Source organism: Cynoglossus semilaevis, chromosome 18 (assembly GCF_000523025.1).
Source record: "Cynoglossus semilaevis isolate Cse_v1.0 chromosome 18, Cse_v1.0, whole genome shotgun sequence".
NCBI classification, from domain to species: Eukaryota; Metazoa; Chordata; class Actinopteri; order Pleuronectiformes; family Cynoglossidae; genus Cynoglossus; species Cynoglossus semilaevis.
This window is the reverse complement of record NC_024324.1, coordinates 9,611,541-9,629,109: the sequence shown is the minus strand read 5'-3', so window position 1 is coordinate 9,629,109 and position 17,569 is coordinate 9,611,541. Positions and strand designations below refer to the sequence as shown.

The following is a 17,569-nucleotide window of genomic DNA, read 5'->3' as shown; positions in this document are numbered from 1 at the left end:
TCCTGATGGACAGTACGGAGCACCCCCCCAGCAGCGTTTCAGTATCCTCAGCCCAAGCCACCCGCCTCCTGCTCCTCCCATGGCCACCTCCCCACCCAACTCCCGACCCAACCTGTCACCTCCCCCTGCACCTCCTCCACCACCCCCAACAAGTGGTTTTGGGGTCCCCCCACCACCTCCTGGTTTTGACAACCCACCCTCCCCTCCACCTTTCTCCTCATCTCCCACTTCTTATCCCTCCCCTCCTGCTGCCCCACCTCCCCCCTCCTCCGCTCTCTCTCCTCCTCCTCCACCACCCCCCATGCCGGCTGGTGGTGGGCCACCACCTCCTCCTCCACCACCACCTCCTCCTGGCCCTCCTCCCCCATCCTTCAACAACTCTGCTCCCCCTCCTCCGCCCTCTGGTGGCGGAGCGGCACCGAGCTCTGCTCCCAAACAGCAGCCGGCCCCAGCAGGTGACGCTCGCAGTGACCTGCTGTGCGCCATCAGACAAGGTGAGTCGCAATTAGACACAAAATGTTTAAAAACTGGCAGTGATCCGTCACAGTTGATACTGCAGGTGGTTGAAAATAATAAAAAGCATTTTATAACTTGATAAATAAATACATATATTTTTCTTTATGAGTTTACAATATGTACTGCCCGTATTTGAGAGCGTGCCTGGGAGCAGGATTGCTGGTTTTAGTTCAAACGATGAATTACATTTGTTTGTTTTGAACTTTCCTTTAGGGTTCAACTTGCGGAAGGTGGAGGCACAGAGGGAGCAGGAGAAGCGAGACCACTTTGGCAACGATGTGGCTGCCATCCTGTCCCGTCGTATCGCTGTGGAGTGCAGCGACAGCGAGGACGACTCCTCGGAGTTCGATGATGACGACTGGTCCGAATAATCTTTGCTTGTCACTGTTCACCACGACTACCGCCATTGTATTCCTTTTAACGTCATCAGAATACGTGCGCCCCACATTTTGTGTGTGAGTGTGTGAACAGGAGAGAATTTGAGATCACGTGTGCACATCATATGTGCCTTTGACCTGTTGATAATCACATTCCTGAGCACATTTGAGTATAGGTGTTTTTTTTTCTATTCAGAGCAATTTGGTCCCTCAGAGGTGCAGATCTGGAGATGAGACTGTGTGATTGTGTCCCAGTTTACCATTCCTCTCACTTGCAAACTGAATGTGTGATCGATGTGAGATCGTTATCTGCTGTGACGCCCATTCTCCTGCTGAGTCATGGCATCACACATAGTGTCTCCGACAATCTGGTGCATGTGAGCTGCAGATTTAACATCCTGATTTAAAAAAAAAAAACTTTAACCAGGCAAAATATATTAAACATCTTAAAGTGCAGTATTTGTAGGTGTCCTGAAAACACCAGGATACGGTTTTCATGTCATCATGTCAACCATCGTCTCCAGTCAACATATAAACGTTTATGTTATATTGCCATCTAGCCAAATTAACAAACATACATTCCCAACAATCCTGCTGTTTTTTTATTAGTGTGTTTGTGTTTTCTTACGTGTGTTTCTTGTGATCGGTTGACTTGTGGATAAGACCTGGTTGTGGTGGATAAATCAATTTATGAATAATTCAGTGGGACAGGAAGTATTAGCTCAGGTCAGAAAGCTGGGGTTTCTGCAGAGACTGACGTATAGTATATTAGCACAAGAACGATTTATTTCTCTTTCACGTCTGTCGTGTTTTTCTCTTTTTTTTTTTTTCTATTTCTGAGGGTGAACTCGGTTGCGTTGCGTCAATCACTGTGTAGGGTCAATTAATGGTCTGCTTTAACCTGCCGTTGGATATTTGTATTTTTATGCTTTGAGTCATTATTAGTTAATTAACTTTATCCACACTTCTCCTAATCAAAAAAATGCCTTTATTGTGTGAAAGGAAGAACTGAGTAGTTTCAACCACAGTTTTTTCAAGTGCCTCTAATCTGGTCTGCTTTCGTTGGAGCACAATCACACATCATGCTTTGCCAAAGTTCTCCATCTCATGCCTTAAAATTTTCTAAGTGTTTCTAGTTATTTCAATAAAAGAGTATATTGCAGTGATTGTTTATATATATATATATGTTGTTTGCAGTGTTGGAACGATATGAATGCTGCTCTGTGATAAGAAGTTCCCAGGAGTACCAAGCACTGTCCAGCCTTGGCCTGATTACTTATTTGTGACTCATACTCTCTAGTCACATTTTGTTTAATGTGTCCAGTGCTGAAGGAGTTTTTACGTGAACTTGATATAAGAGGTGTTTTTCGTCCTGGTGCCACAGCTGCTGTGAGGACCTTAAATGGACGATGCTGCTTACGTGATTGTAATCTGCTGATGTGTGATCAAAGCTAAGGCCAGAGATAAAGGGACAGGCTCGCGAACATGAAAAGCATCGACAGCAGAGAAGGAAGCTGACGTTGTGCAGTAGAAGAGCATATTTTTTATTCATTGGTATAAAACATTCATTTGAAAAAGATTGTGCAACATGAATGTATGGTCAGTACATTTTCAAAGTGCCTTTGACAGCATGTGCAAAATAGAGGCTCCGACATCTGGGACAGTGTTTACTCAAGATTCAAGTAAATTAAAGTGGGCTTTGAAGTCCTCTACACTTTTATACTGAAATAGGCAGAACGATGGAAATTAGAATGCATCTCTTCTTAGGCAAAGTGCTGATGATCTTCAAATCCACTTAAAAAAAAAATAAAGAGGCCACTACTATTTTATTACTATGGTATAGATTTTCCCTAATTGCCACCATGTCAAGAAGCAAATTTAAGAAAATCTGAAGTGGTCCCTACGTTTTCTTTTAGATTGTACAATTACGTTCTTCCATAACTTCTCTGTATTTGATTGTTTCACTCTGGTGGAGCTACCATTGACTGTGAAGGAGGCACAAAGCACACACACAGGACAGTACGTTTAATCTTTGTGTCCGTGGCAGAGCGGGTCTTTAGACGACAGCCTGCCAGGACAGTCCAGTACATTCTGATCTTGAGGAGGACATCTGCTCTTCGAGAAGTGCTGCCTGTGTATGTGGGAGTGTGTGTATGTGTGTGTGGGTTCTTGAGTTTGAGGCTTCAGGTTCTGGGGTCTGGCTGACAGTCAGTACAGCTCTGTCTGTGAATCTTGGCACACGATCAGTGATATGTCTAGATTTAATTTGTTTCATGTTGTTATGATTCATTTGGCAGTTCTACACATCCACCGGGTTGTGGATCTGTGTGTTGTTTGTGTTTCTGTGAGGGCAGAAGGCCTGAAGCAGCACCTTACGAATGTCCTTGTTTCTTAGACTGTAGAGTATGGGGTTGAGCAGGGAGCTACCTGCGGCTGGCACCAGGGTGGCGTAGGTGTACAAAGGAGGGCTGGACGCGTCTCCCAGCAGCCCCCAAAGGGAGAAAGGCATCCAGCAGCCCACAAACACACTGAGCACCAGGATCAGCCGAGAGAATCCCCTGCCACTGCCGTGTTTGCTTGCATATGAAGGGTTTGTTGGCAGGAAGTGCCTTTGGGTAGCAATGGCATGGGCGTGCCTCCTTGCCACACGGCAGATTCCGGCGTACAACTGTAGGGTCACCATAACGACAACCAGGAATCCACCGCAGAGCAGCGACAGATATGTCCTTGTCAGTGGTCGTGCAACAGAACAGGATTCTGGTTCTCCTATGCAGTGCCACCCCATCACCGGTCCAACACCAATGACACACGCTCCCACCCAGACCAGCAGCAGGAGCACAGCAGCTCTGCGACGTGATTGGCCTGAGCCGTAGGTGAGAGCGTGGCTCAGAGACAGGTACCTGTCCAGTGCTACGCCCATCAGGCTGCAGAGCGAGGCAGTCAGGGATGTCACCAGCAACCCTGAGGTCACCAGTTCCGACCAGTCACTGGGCTCCATGCAGAAGAGGAAGAGGAAGTGAAGGATGAGGGCAACGCCTGCTAGAAAGTCAGCCAAGCCCAGGCTTGCAAGGAGCAGGAAGACGGGGGCGCGTAGAGATGGGGTTGCTAGTATTGTGGTGACCACGATGGCGTTTTCAGCAGCAATGAGAGTTCCTGAAACACACAGGGCCACTCCCCATATAGTGAGCGATGGAAACTCATGTGAAGATGGATGTTCATCTAGCTGCTCCACAGGGAAGAAGACCTCCGGTAAACCTGAGGACTCGTCCCACCCCAGGTCTGAGGAGTTCAGGATCATGGCTGGAGAGCAGTCACACTAAGGCAACCTAAGAGAAAGAAGAGGAGAGAGTGGTATGACATTAGCCCTGGATGAGTCACGACACTTTCAACATGAGCGTCCATTAGGCACCGTGTCTTCAACCAGAAGCTGTGGCTTCGGTCTTTGGAGGTTGGATGTGGCATCACCACCGAGCTGAAGGATATGCACTCTATAAAGCTATGAAAATTAAATTAACAACGTTGCAGTAAGTGGTATGTTACCTTATCTACAATAAAACCAATATTTCTCTACAGTTGAGATAATAAGTGTAACAACAGGTGTATTTTTGTTTGGCAGCGTACAGTACTGTCCTTGTGAGTTCTCCTGACGTGAGGTAAGTCTGTTTGCTTGTATTCAACAGCTTGTAGAGAGTGTCCTGATTTGGGAACATTTAATTCTGTCTTGATATTTGAAATATTTGAGATATTTCTTTGCCTTTTCATTAAGGTCTTGTAGGAATTCCCTGCCTAACATCGGACAATTGCCAGAAATACCGAATTCTGTTTACATAACTGGACTACAGTACTTTTAAACTGTGTGAATGTCTCTAGTACACAGAGATGAGAGTGATACATTTGAAAAAAGCTGATTCTATTATAACAATAATGTCAGTATAATAAATATAAAACGTACCCATATTCATTGCCATTTCAGGGGATAAATTTGGTCACATTCTTAAATGACTACACTCACAGAGGTAATGTTGTTTTCAAAGTGTAGCCTTCAGCTTTTGACGTCAGCATCTTTGAAGTCTTTGAGTCTCAGTATCAGCAAATAAGCCAACATTATTATGTCCATATCTTTGTCCTTAGTGAGTCACACTAACTGAGACCCTGGTGCTGTTTTGAAATACCCCAAACCCATCCATGAAATCTGTTGCCCTCCCCTCACCATCTTAAACCTCAGCATATTCCATAATCTGCAATGCCTACACAATTAGATAATAGAGAGCAGTACAAGAACAGGAGGTCCAGATGTTTGGTGTCTCTGGCATGTCATCTTCTTGTTCTTGACATTTCAGGATGTACTGGTACCAAATACTAAATTGTAGCTCTAATATATTCATATATATTTTGTTTCGCCCTCACATAGAGTATCTCCCCCTCTGCTCTTCCTCCTCCTCCTCCTACCTCGCACGTTATCGCGTTCACAATAGGATCCTCTTGTATAACGGCTACACCTGCTGGTTCACTGCACCACAAAGCTTGTCCCCCAACAGTGCACGAACACCCAAAGACGCACAGAGTGCACCGATACAGAGAAATACAGCACATATTCTGTACATACATTAGAATACTCCACATACCTGATGAAGGTGATCTGGTGATTGATTCTTTTTGGTGTGAATTCCGAGCCCAGTTCTGACACGATCCCAGGCAAAGGATGCTGCGATGCTCTCCGCCTGTTGTAAAAAGATGATAATCCAGTGGAATATCTCTCGTGTCTTCATCCAAGTTTGGCAGCTTCACCTCTTTGCCTCTGTTGCATCTTTGTCGTCCAGTCTCTTCGCCGAGCGCTTATAGGTGCCAGAATGGATGCTGTTGCGCGCGGACTCGTCCACAAGAGAGTCTGTCTGACGTCAGCGGCTGCGAGCCTCCACCAATCATGAGCTCGCATTCGGGATGCGGACACAGAAGGGAGGGTATCTAATGTGGAGTAATTTCATTCAGAAAAATGCGGCATCTCTCTGACCCCTCCCACTGCGGCTTGCCTCTCGAACAAACACACACACACACACCTCTTCCCATCAGTTCCCACACATATTTCTCCATATCCCCGGGGGGGTGTTTAGAGGTGGGGCTGTAGTTTGATGGTGTTGGATGTACGGGGCTCTGAGGTTTATTGTTGTGGGGAACTAGCGTAAGTGCGGCGCTGTCCGTGGTGCTGAAGCTCGTCAGGATGAGTCATGGGGCAGAGACGTCCTGCAGAGCAGTTCTGTGTGAATCACTGTCACACTCCACACAAACACTGACAGTGAGCACTCATGCTGAAAATGATATAAGTACCACTTTATACATCTAAAGGTCGACCAGAGCTCCCCGGCGATTTTATTTTCAAAATCGTTCTTTTAATGTCAATTCATCCACACATCGATGCATTTGGGTGATCAAATTAAGAAAAATATCGAGATATATTGAGATGTCCACGGTGTAAATGTCTTCTTTCTGAAGTTGTTTTAATGATTTGAGCACTTTCCTAATTACGCTGACGGACATTTGAATGTAGCAACGTCATTGTCGTGTGGTGTTTTCCCTTTAGGGAGTACACATTACAGGAGCGTGGCAGTTTATACCATCAGCAGATGTAAATACAAGACGCTAAAATCAATAATTTGACGCTATCTACTCCAAGTTCTGATAAACTTTCCAGATTTAGCAGCAAAATTCGATCTTTAGACGAGAAGGGAAGATTTATTTTTTTCTAGTCCTCTCTTGTTCAATGTCATTGGGTTTTGCTGAGATTTTTTTTTAACTCACTTGTGGCACCTGGTGTTGTCTTCTGTCTGTTTTTATCTGCTTCAAGGTTCAACCTGTTTGGCATTTAAATGTGTTTTTGAATACTTTAGTATACTTTATACTTTTTTATATATTTGGTTGTTAAAAATAATTTTCTTAGCACGAATGGGTTTTATTCCTATCTGACATCCAGTCCTATCTCAGGATTGGACTAATCAGATCTTCTGATTACCTTTGAAAAGCTATTGAGCAGGTCTGCCTTATGAAATACCGTGCATTATTATTATTATTAGTAGTAGTAGTAGTATTAATATCGTACTAATATATATGATTATAATGTGAGCAGGAACTTTTGTTGCATCATTGCTGATCGTGATTCTTATACTAAATCGACCAGATTTCTCGTTTATCTCCATCCCACTGAATCCCCCGGCTGGTATAGAGGAGGGTGTAGACGGGGAGGGGGTGGTGGTAGCGGTGGTGTTTAGTGGCTTCCCCAGTTTGATAGTGTGCGGGGGCTGCTGCAGCAGAAGGATGGCCTGAGTGCGCGTCGCGCATATCAATGCGCTGTTCTGACTGCAGCCATATAAGGACACACTTCCTGTCCATGAACCTCCCGCAGACGTCACTGAGTGGAGCTGATGTTCAGTCTCCACAGAGGTGATTCTCGTTTTATGTCCGTGATGAACCACTTGACACAGTTACGGTATAGTAGAACAGCCCAGTGGAGTGTTTTTGGAAAGGCCCGGATGCTGTGTACTAGAACCAGGCATTTAACATTAAATTAAATGGGATTTTATGCATTTAGAACGTGTGGGCGACCGATGCAGCCGTGGGATTGCGAGGGGGAGGAACTGGTGGAATATCCCACTGTTATCACACTCTCTTAATTAGACTTACATGTCAGCCTAGTCCCCTTCAGCTCTGCACCACAGATTGTTCACACACAGCGCTGTATGTGGGAGTTTACATGAGGAGCGTGAAGAGTGAGTGACAAGTGGTGAGAGGCAGTGATGTTGGGATTCACAGTGTGAAAACTGCGTCGTGACACCGGACCTCTGGTCACTGTGTAATGCAGAGACGCTGTTAAATATACAGAGTTACCTACTGGTAATGTGTAGAACAGTGGTTCCAAAAGTAGGGTACGGGGTCCTACAAGGGATGTAGGCTGTCAACAGGGCATTTTTAAAAAATGTATTATTATCTTCTTTTAATTTTTATATATGTAAAAAAATATATACGATACAAGAGAAAAATTGAACAGGTTGGCATTTATTCCCTCTCTTTAATGACAATAGCAGATTTAGAAACCTTTTGTGTTTCTGGTCATTTTATGTAATTCTGCCTATTTTTACATCCATTGCATTTCCAGCTAAGGGGTTTGGGGACGATCGCTAACTCAGTTTAACCTTAAAACCTTAAATTCATACCAGGACTGACACAGGTGGAAGGTTTATGGATTTTCTTAAGCATGTTTCACCAACGTTTTATTAGAGTCCGTGTTTTTTTTCTCTGTGGTCAGGTCCCAAATTAGCAATTTGCAAATTTCAGTAAGTCGTTCTGAAGGACATGGGTGTCATTGCAGACGTATGCAACTGCACTGCATGCTGGGTAAACAGGTGTCAGTCTGTCCAAACTGGTGTGTATTTCAGGAGTGTTGAGGTGGGCCAATTGGTTGCCAGGGAACCAAAATTGGGTGTTGCTCATGTTACACAGATCTCAGTTTCTCTCGTCTTTTTCCTGTTCTCTTTACTCCTTGGCCAGGACACGTATGTCTGAAATCTGCTCTGAGGACATTTTTTTAAAACATCGTTGTTGGTACAATCTTCAGTGAAACTGCCAACATCTCCAGCTGTCATTTTCTCGTGTTGGTGTTTGGTGGGCATTGGGAAGCAGTCGTTGGTCATGAAGGTCCTTTTATCATCACTACTGCTTCTAGCAGCTGTGTACTCTGTGTACTCACAGGCAGGTAAGACTGTATTCTATTGTAATATCTATATATATATATGTAATGGGTAACATATAATGTAATGGGAAACAAACAATTTTGAACGTCTTTTGACTCCATTAGAGCTCAAAATGACAGCTTCCAGTATTGTTGCTGTGTTGTTCACTTGCATATAATGGTGTTCATATTGAACAAACAGATTTGTTTTATATTTTTGACATTACTCAGTTCTTTCCTGATCTCTGATTGGCTCATGTGATACTGTATGTGCTGATATAATGGCTAAGAGTTTTTTTTCATTTTAGATCTAAATGTTGTTTCTTGGTAATGTGACATCAACCGATGGTGATTGGTTGATATCAATGTCTTGAACTTTTAAATGAAACTTTTTTTTTCTCCCTCCAACAGATTGTTCTCTAGCTGATTCATGCGACTTGTGTGTTGGAGTATCTGTTTACAACCTGACGGGCTGTGTCTGGAGGCTTTGTCCAGAGGGTGACACATGCACACACACACACAGTCTGGTTTTTTATGATTTGTGAATCCTTCACATAGACATAACACATTCCCTAACACCTGACCTCAGTGGTAACCATTACAAATGCAGGCCTAGTCTTAATCCCTAATCCTGACCTCAAACTATATCTTAAATCTCAAAATACCAATTTTTCTAGTGGGTAACTAAAAAACCCAACAAAGCATTTTTCTTTTTAGAAATGTCCCCACAAAGATAGCTATACTTACATCACACACACACACACACACACACACACACACACACCAACCACATACATACCTGTAGCTCCTGATAGTAATTCAATCATCACAGCTGGTGTAACATAAGCTAACTTGTTTGTACAAGTTGACTGAATTATTTAGCATGCTAGGAAAACACACGATCCTACACACACTCACAGGTGCGCGCACACACGCACACAAAAACACATCCACACACACACACTAATAGGTCCATTCTTTTGATCTCAGATAATGATGTAGGCCGATGTGTGACTGATGAGGGTGACGTAGCAGACAGCCGCAAGGAGTGCAGCTGGACCAGAGTGGCTGAACTGTGCACAGGTACCAGTCAGTTTTGCCCTGCAACTGACTCAACTATTTCCCTATGAAAATCTTTGACATTTTTTTCTCCTTTTGTTGCTCTATTTCCTCAGTGGTGGAGATTGTAGCTGAGGACCAAGAGGAGGGAGGCTCAGGTACATTATGTTAGCTCTAACCCAGCATCTTCTCCCACCCCTCCTTTTTCATTTGCGTCACACATTCATTATTGCCCTAAAGCTTGAGGAAAATGTTCCCCAACACCATTTACTCAAACTGACAGGCTGTTCTCTTTCCGCCCAGCCTCAATTTTATGTAATTTAACCCAATCAACCCATGGCACCGTGTCCTCTCTCTACAGGTGATGACAAAAAAACAGTCACACAGTTTTCCCAGGCCAAGTTCGACATGTCCAGTTTCATCGGTGGCATCATCCTGGTGATGATTGTGCAGGGTGGTGGCTTCCTCGCCATGCGGTTTCTCAAATCCAAAGAGCAGAGCACCTATGAAACCATGTGAGTATGTGCACGTACGTGTTAGGATACAGAACATTTAGCATGACTTTACGAGACTGAGTATGAGCGTGTGAATATGCCCGTGTCAATGTGAGGAGGGACAATTTGTTGGTACAGCAATAGCAGCCCCTAGCGGCCGGAGTTATTAATAACAACCAGCTAACGTTACTTGACCTTCACTGTCCCTCCCAGTTGTGTTTTGATTCTGAACACTCACCCTGTCTGTCCATATCAACCCACGTGTCTGTTATAACACAGAGAGCAGCCACAGTGAAGTCAAGACTCGTGAAGGACAAGCAGAAGAGGTGGGAGAACGTCAGAACAGTGACTCATCATCTTGGGACCATAGTTTTTTTCTTTTTTCCCTTTGTGAGCCTCTGTAATTTTTTTTTGTTTGATCATGATGTCTACCACAGAGGGTTGGTTGTGTTTGTAAGATGCTATTTTTAGCTTCATGTTGCTGCTTGTGTAATAAGTGTCTGTGCACGTATTATATTATAGAGTGAGGGTCATACCATCCAAAAAAAAATCAGGAACTTACATTTTAAAAGACTCTAATTGCTTCATGAGATGTAAATCTTCCCTAGAACACGTTCTAAAATAGGAAAAAACCCATCAAAGCACAGGGTGAATCTGTCAAATCAGTTGTTTTACTGTAAAGTCAATGGGAGCTGCAGCTCAAGTCAAAAGAGATCAGACAGATCACAAAAAGACATTATGCAAAAATGAGTTTGAATTCTGACCTTTCTGTCCTGTTAGAATTTTATTTTTAGTTTCAATAGGAATTTTAAATTAACTGGCTGTAGTTTTTGTCGTGTGGAGAATGTCATGCTTTGTGTTTGAGTGTAAGTGGGGTTTTTTCCCAAACCGACTTTTGTAGCTAAAGAGTGGATGTTTTCGCTATAGATTTAGTCTTATTTTAGTTAGTGATTAGAAATTAGTATTTAGTATTTATTGCTGTTAGAAAAGTAAGCGGTGCACCTGGCACACCTCTGCCAGGTATACTGTGTGCTTCTCAGTTGTGTGGAACTTGGTGCAACTTGTAGTGGAGATTCCTGTTGATGGCTCTTAATTCTGTCACCTACAATACATATCAGCTTTATTGAAAAAAGGGGTTGAGTGTGATGCAATGGACTCACCATTGGTTGTTTAATTATGCTGTTTGGATGTGTTCTGTTATGCCATGTGAATGAAAAAAAAAAGATTATCAGGATTGGTTGTCTGAATAAACAAACAAGAAATATCTGTTTTCACAACATTGAACGGTTAAAGACATGTGGTGATATGTCAGATAAAAATGACCTTTCTTTAGGTGGATGTTGTAGAGCCCAGTGTATAGTGCAGCATTAACAGTGACATTTGAGGCCTTTAGCAGAACAGCAGGGTGGTTGGTTGGACGCTCCAGTCTCTGTCTGTGCCAGAGTCCACAGGCTTGAAGAAGCCCACACAAAGAGGGCTTCCCAACTGGGCAGACTGTGGCTGTCATCCAAGTCTGCTTACAAAAGAGAGAAATGAATGCTCTCACTGACACCCCCCACCCCACCCACCACTCTGAAACCGTCTTTCCTCACACAAACACATTTGCATTTTCCAGTCAGAGAAAGGAAAGTCTGACATACAGACAATGCTACAGTTGTTTCCCTTCTGCTTTTAAACAAGCAGGGAGCTGTGTTTATATTTGTATTGTGACCGTGTGTGTGTGTGTGTGTGTGTGTACAAAGAGTAAGTGTGTGTCCTAGTGTGTGTTTAACAGGTGTGGGGACACATAAGACGGAAAATTTCATTCCCACCTCCACCCTGCTGTTGGTGACAAAACATCCGTGTGTATTTGTGTATGTGTGTGTGTGTACATATTTATTTCTTCTTCAGGACATCTACTAGTATACATATTTATATAGTATGGACTACCGCCTGGGCTGTATATTAGGTAAACATCTCATTGGCTCTACAGACCAAAACTAGTTGTTAATTTTTGTTACGTTAATGATAGTGATGGACTTCATTAAAGTTGATTTTGTCGTTTTAGTTTGAGCTCTGCATTGACTTAACTACCTTTGATTATGTCTCACCTGTACACACTACAAAAAAATCTTGAATTTTAATTGTAGCCAATTAAGGACAAACCCTGAACTCAACTTAAACTGGTGCCACTATTACTGTATGTATGAACTGCTTCTCATTTCGAACTGTTCTTTAAATAGGCACTTCAAAACAAAAGCAAGGTTACGACTTGGTCATATACAAGTATAACTGTTCTGCTACTAAGGATATGAGTTGTATTTTTTTTTTAATTGGAGGTTTTTACTGTGTTTGTATCTGTGGAGACTGACAGACTCTAGAGGGCGTGTTCACTTCGTTTACTTAGCACACACAAACGCACACATACAGAATACACACACATCCACCGAAGTCAGCCACAACTTTTCACCCAACTTTCACACGGATGGAGGTGATGGACGCTGACAAATAAGGTAGGGAAAAGTTGTGTTTTTTCCTATCGTTTCTCATAGTGTGTGTTGTACAGTACGTGTCACTGGAAAGTTTCGTTTGGGTTCTTTAATGTGGGAAAGTGTGACAGGTGTGCTGTCTCTCGCGGTGCTCATGATGAGGGAAGTGCAGCACAGGCCTAGTTCCCCATGGAGGGACTTCTGTAAATAGTCATAAACAGACACGTCGGTACCGCTGTGTGATTTAATGCTATCTAAATATGTTTCTTTTAAACGGGAGATTGGGTACTATAGATTTTTTTGACTAAACTGTTTTTTACCGTGTACTCTTGTATGACTTATTTCCATAACTGTTTAGGTGGTGCACCGTTTGTGTGACATCCTGTTTGCCAGTCTTAACGTCTTGGGCAGGGGATTACTCTGCGCATGCGTAAATTACTCATAGGTAAGTAGCCTCAGGCAAACACAGGTGCTTCTTACACTCGTATACAAACAGAATACAGCAGAACGTAGGGTATTTAAATGAAATATAAATTAAAAAAAGGTACATTTTCTGACGGTTTGTACTTATGAAAGTTGTGTAAGGACAATATTGAATACTTTAATATAAACTCGTGCTAGAATTGTCGAAATATTTCTAAGCTATGTTAGCTAGGCTATGCTAGCCGTTTGCTTATTTCCTACAGTTAAAGCTATTTTCTTTCAGGGTCTAACAGCCGTCCATTGCTCCTTTTTTCTGTTAAAAACTAGCGTTGTTGTTCGGCTTAAATGTACTGTATAAAACCTCAAAACATTCTGTCTAGGTATTATAATACATATTGAGTTATAAATACCTTATTTAGCCGACAACGTTTTATACGAAGCTTTTTTTGTTGTGTTTAACACAGTGTTGTATTTAGCAACTGTATCAGATATATACAGTTATTAGCATGTTGTATGCATATATTTGCGTTTATATCTCCATTTAAAGCAAATGGGGGGATTTATTATTTATTTATTATTTGCCAAAATTGATTCAGCTGATAAACATGAGGAAAATATACAACTCTAAATTAATATGGCTGCCCCAAGACAGAAAGTGTTTCTGTTTTTGTTGTTGTTGGGGTTTTTTTTTTACAAGTATTTAATTACATATTATACATACATATTTAAATCAGTCTACTTTAATTAGGTTTAACAGATATTTTTGCTTAATTATGATAAAATGTCAATTGATTATTCTAGCACTTTTGTGGTTCTCAGACAGAGTTTGTTGGTATTTGTTTGAACATTTTAAATAGTGTCAGAAAGTAGACTTAGTCTAGTTTGCCAAATGTAAACATTACTTGAAGCCAGGCACAAAGAACTTAACCATACTTTTTGTCTGGTGTATTTAATTTGGACTTAATCATTTACTTTGCGTTGGATCAGGTGGTTTGGAACCTGTGGTGTATTTTATTAGCACTTTCAAAGCCTAAATCATATCATGTCATAAAGCCTTTGCACACAGCCCTCAGTAGTACATTGAGGACAAAAACTACAAGCCCAAAGTCATTGGCCATTGGAACAGCGTGTGTCGTCTCCTGCTGTGGTAACAAATCCACAGGAGGACACTTGTTCTCAAAGCACACAGTGCCCTGAAAGTGCAGGGTTGTTTCCAGGCTGAGGAAATTAGTAATTTTTTAATCTGAATGTTGCCTGAAGAAATCCAGACACATTAACAGGATTTTCTCTTTTAATTAAATGGAACAAAGTACACTATAATGAATGTCAAGATCATCCATTAAAATTACTTATAAATTCTCCATACAACATGTGTTGATCCTTTGTTCTGTAATGAGAAAAAAGTTAAGCCGCATTTCAAAGTACTTATCAGTTTCTACACTGGCACAAGTAATATAACACTACAGATGTATTGTAATGAACAAACACAGTTTTATTTTCCACTCAACAGTAACCAGTACAAATACGACAGTGTTTGTTGAAGGTTTCTGTTGTAGTGTAATTACCTCTCAGGGATGGAGGGAGACGAGTCGGACGCTTCTCTTGACCTGAGCCACCTGTCAGAACAGGAGCAGACCGTTATCCTCAGGGTCTTAGAACGAGACCTTGAATTGCGCCGTCTTGACGAAGGACGTGTGAGGTCAGAGCTGATTGTTTGTCCTTCCTGGTGTCAGTTCTGTTGTTTACAATAGGCAAAAATAAAAAAGCAATGGGTGTTGAGTATTTGGGAAAAACAACACATAGTACCATTTTTTTAAACAAAGGAAATATTTGAAAAAAAGTTTTTAAAAATTAAGTTTTGTAAATTTACGGCAAGCATAATTTTCCCACTTGAATGAAATCTACTGAAACAAAAAAAATGAATCAGTTGTGTATAAAAATATTTGTTGATCAAATAGCTAATTTGTTAATCATTTAATTGTTGGTGAACCGCAGCAGCATTAGACCGAGTGTGGTCTGAGGATAAGGGTTGGTGTAAGAGGGAACAGGCAGCCACGATGTTGTAATTGTAATGATCTATTGTTTTCACCTTCGCAGGGTCCTGGAGCAGACAGAGTCTGATCCAGTACGTCTGAGAACCCTGTCAGGAACATGGTTCAGTGAACTACGCAGCAAGCGTCACCACAGCCAGAAGTCCGGCAGTGACCTTGTCCACACCACCATTCGCCACAGAAGGACCAAGAGCAGAGGTCAGTTACAGTTAATGCAGGGCGTCTAGCGCTGCTGGACTCTGGGGGCTGTTTCCGTGCTATTGTCCTAGGGATACCCCACTGATGGATCTCGACTTGTTTCCATGGTAGCAGATGTATCCCTGACTGGACTGTTTAATGGAACAACGCCACACGACGACAGCTCATCAGAGGCAGAGAGTAGACTGAAGGACAACAGAGAGCAGGCGAACGGAGGGTTAGTGAAGAAAATGTGAAGGAAACAATGTAGTTCTGATTTTTGCAAGATGTGTGCATCACCTTTCTTTTCCTGTTTCCTTGTTTGCTTTTTCAGGAATTTAAAAACAAGAACAAAAAGCCCTGTAGTGCAGGTCTTTTTACTTTTCTTTACTTTTAATTAACGAATCATTCCTTAGTCATTATCTTCTTAAAACAATTATTTTTTTAAATTTTAGAGTCTCCATCACACTAGCAGCTCAGCGTCGTCCTCCAAAGGTATGATGGTTTCGGTAAAACACACACCCTCCCTTGATATATCTCTTAATTGCAAACAAGTTGTTTATTTGCCTTTATACCAAATTCATTAGTAACCTGAAATGTGTTTATGATGACTAATAAAAGGTTCAGTTACTAGTAATTTGTGTTTATGTGAACAACAACCTATTTTTTTTATCTTATTGTACAAACTTGGAGTCAATAGAGGTGACCCAGAAATATCATCAAGTTAGCCATTAGTAGCTAAAATAAGCCAATAAGTGTCCCACACTAGCCTAAATATGCCAAAAACACACAAGAAAAAGAAATTCATAAAAATATCTGAACTAACTTAAAAAGTAGCCCAAGAAGAAACAAATAAAAGGTCCTGAAGGTAATGCCAATTTCCTACCTCAGCTTATTATTATTCCTCTTTGTAATCATAATGTTCTTTGTTCTGTTCTCAGAAAGGAGAAACACATGCCACTCAGAGGAAACTGAGGTGATCATTTCACTTTCACACAATTTCACGATTAACTGCACACATGGACTAGCTAATCCAATTTATATTCAAATGAGCCAAAAAAAAAGACATTTTTAAATACTTGCATGTTTTCAGTGATGATTATTTTGTTAATAATAAGATGGACAGTCATTAGTCTTCTATAGATATACAGTAGTGATGTGGTCTGTTCTGTTCAGGATGACTTTGACTGTTTCAATGGGGACACTGACTCACTGAGCAGCAGCCTGACGGAGCCAGAGCCAGCTTCTCAGAAAACCAGCAGCTCCAACAGCAGTCTGCATTCAGGCTACACTGTATGCTCACACACACATTTGATTAATTGTCCACAGTGTTACGCAAGATGACTCAGCTGGCGACAATGACGTAGATGCTGCTATGGTGTGTACTTGTATTTGTGTGTGTGTTGTAGCTCGGTGGGAGCATGATGAGTTTGTTCAGCTCAGGAGATTTTGGAGCGGTGGACGTGACGGGCCAAATCCAGTTCTCATTGGTTTACGAAAGCCAGAAGGAGGAGCTACACGTCAGGGTGTACCGCTGCGAGGACATAGCCTCAGTACGCAAGAAACGCTCTGACCCGTGAGTGACAATGCATGTGGGGCAAGTTGAAAAAACACTGCTTGTAAAAGCAAAGTTTCATAGCACTATAACACATTGCATGTTTTGCAGATATGTTAAAACCTACCTCCTACCAGACAAGTCGAACCAGAGTAAGAAGAAAACTTCTGTGAAGAAGAAAACACTCAACCCTGTGTATGATCAGACACTCAAAGTGAGACTCGCTCATTTGCATTTTACATTTGAATTTTTTCTCTACCAGCCATCTGTCCTTGAGCTTATGTCCTTGAGCCCTTTACTTAGAGCTGTAGTCACTTTTTCGTCCAGTTGAGGACTTGTCCTTTTTTTCAATCTCCTTCAGCTTGGTTGTCACGACATCACCTGAAAAAAACCCACAAAGTCTGTGTTATAACTCTCTGGTTATGGTTTCACGTGTCTGCAGTATAAAATGAAGATTAACGAGCTGCGGAGTCGGACGTTGAATCTGTCGGTGTGGCACGACGAGCCACTTGGGAGGAACGTGTTTCTGGGTGAGGTGGAGGTTCCTCTGAGCCACTGGGACTGGACCTGCACTGAGCCGCTTTGGCAGACCCTGCAGCCACGGGCAAGTATAGGTCAATGACCCAAATCGTTAGAAGCCTTTGTTATCATTTATTGGAGTACCTACATTTTTATGTAATAGTAAACGTGGCAGACTAATGAAAATACAAGACGCAGAAGGAGAAGCCC

The 17,569-nt window shown here is 42.1% G+C and overlaps 4 protein-coding genes across 5 annotated transcripts in view; 3 read left to right on the top strand and 1 right to left on the bottom strand.

The window, feature by feature from the left end:
• Positions 1-2,055, top strand: part of wasf2 (WASP family member 2) — an 8,505-nt gene extending 6,450 nt beyond the window's left edge. The window contains exons 8-9 of the mRNA XM_008331590.3: positions 1-494; positions 730-2,055. Of these exons, the coding sequence (XP_008329812.1) occupies positions 1-494; positions 730-887 (652 nt within the window). The 3' untranslated portion in view covers positions 888-2,055. The remainder of the gene's footprint in view (positions 495-729) is intronic.
• Positions 1,711-8,433, bottom strand: gpr3 (G protein-coupled receptor 3). Its single transcript, XM_008331591.3, has 2 exons — positions 5,519-8,433; positions 1,711-4,219 (listed from the first exon to the last, which is right to left on the bottom strand). The coding sequence occupies exon 2, from the start codon at positions 4,189-4,191 to the stop codon at positions 3,193-3,195; it is 999 nt and encodes a 332-aa protein (XP_008329813.1). The 5' UTR covers positions 4,192-4,219; positions 5,519-8,433; the 3' UTR covers positions 1,711-3,192.
• Positions 8,434-8,506: 73 nt separating this feature from the next.
• Positions 8,507-14,629, top strand: cd164l2 (CD164 sialomucin-like 2). Its single transcript, XM_008331589.3, has 8 exons — positions 8,507-8,637; positions 9,025-9,111; positions 9,604-9,696; positions 9,789-9,830; positions 10,034-10,187; positions 10,446-12,658; positions 12,993-13,079; positions 14,568-14,629. Exons 1-6 carry the CDS (start codon positions 8,574-8,576, stop codon positions 10,459-10,461), a joined length of 456 nt encoding a protein of 151 aa, XP_008329811.1. The 5' UTR covers positions 8,507-8,573; the 3' UTR covers positions 10,462-12,658; positions 12,993-13,079; positions 14,568-14,629.
• sytl1 (synaptotagmin-like 1) overlaps positions 13,086-17,569 on the top strand; it is an 8,434-nt gene continuing 3,950 nt past the window's right edge. Inside the window, exons 1-10 of one of the 2 annotated variants that reach the window (XM_025065096.1) lie at positions 13,086-14,756; positions 15,155-15,306; positions 15,421-15,523; positions 15,620-15,656; positions 15,741-15,780; positions 16,227-16,261; positions 16,462-16,578; positions 16,695-16,861; positions 16,952-17,054; positions 17,283-17,444. In XM_025065096.1, the coding sequence (XP_024920864.1) occupies positions 14,632-14,756; positions 15,155-15,306; positions 15,421-15,523; positions 15,620-15,656; positions 15,741-15,780; positions 16,227-16,261; positions 16,462-16,578; positions 16,695-16,861; positions 16,952-17,054; positions 17,283-17,444 (1,041 nt within the window). In that variant the 5' untranslated portion in view covers positions 13,086-14,631. Of the gene's footprint in view, positions 14,757-15,154; positions 15,307-15,417; positions 15,524-15,619; positions 15,657-15,740; positions 15,781-16,226; positions 16,262-16,461; positions 16,579-16,694; positions 16,862-16,951; positions 17,055-17,282; positions 17,445-17,569 lie in introns of both variants that reach the window. The other variant, XM_025065095.1, reaches the window with a different exon arrangement.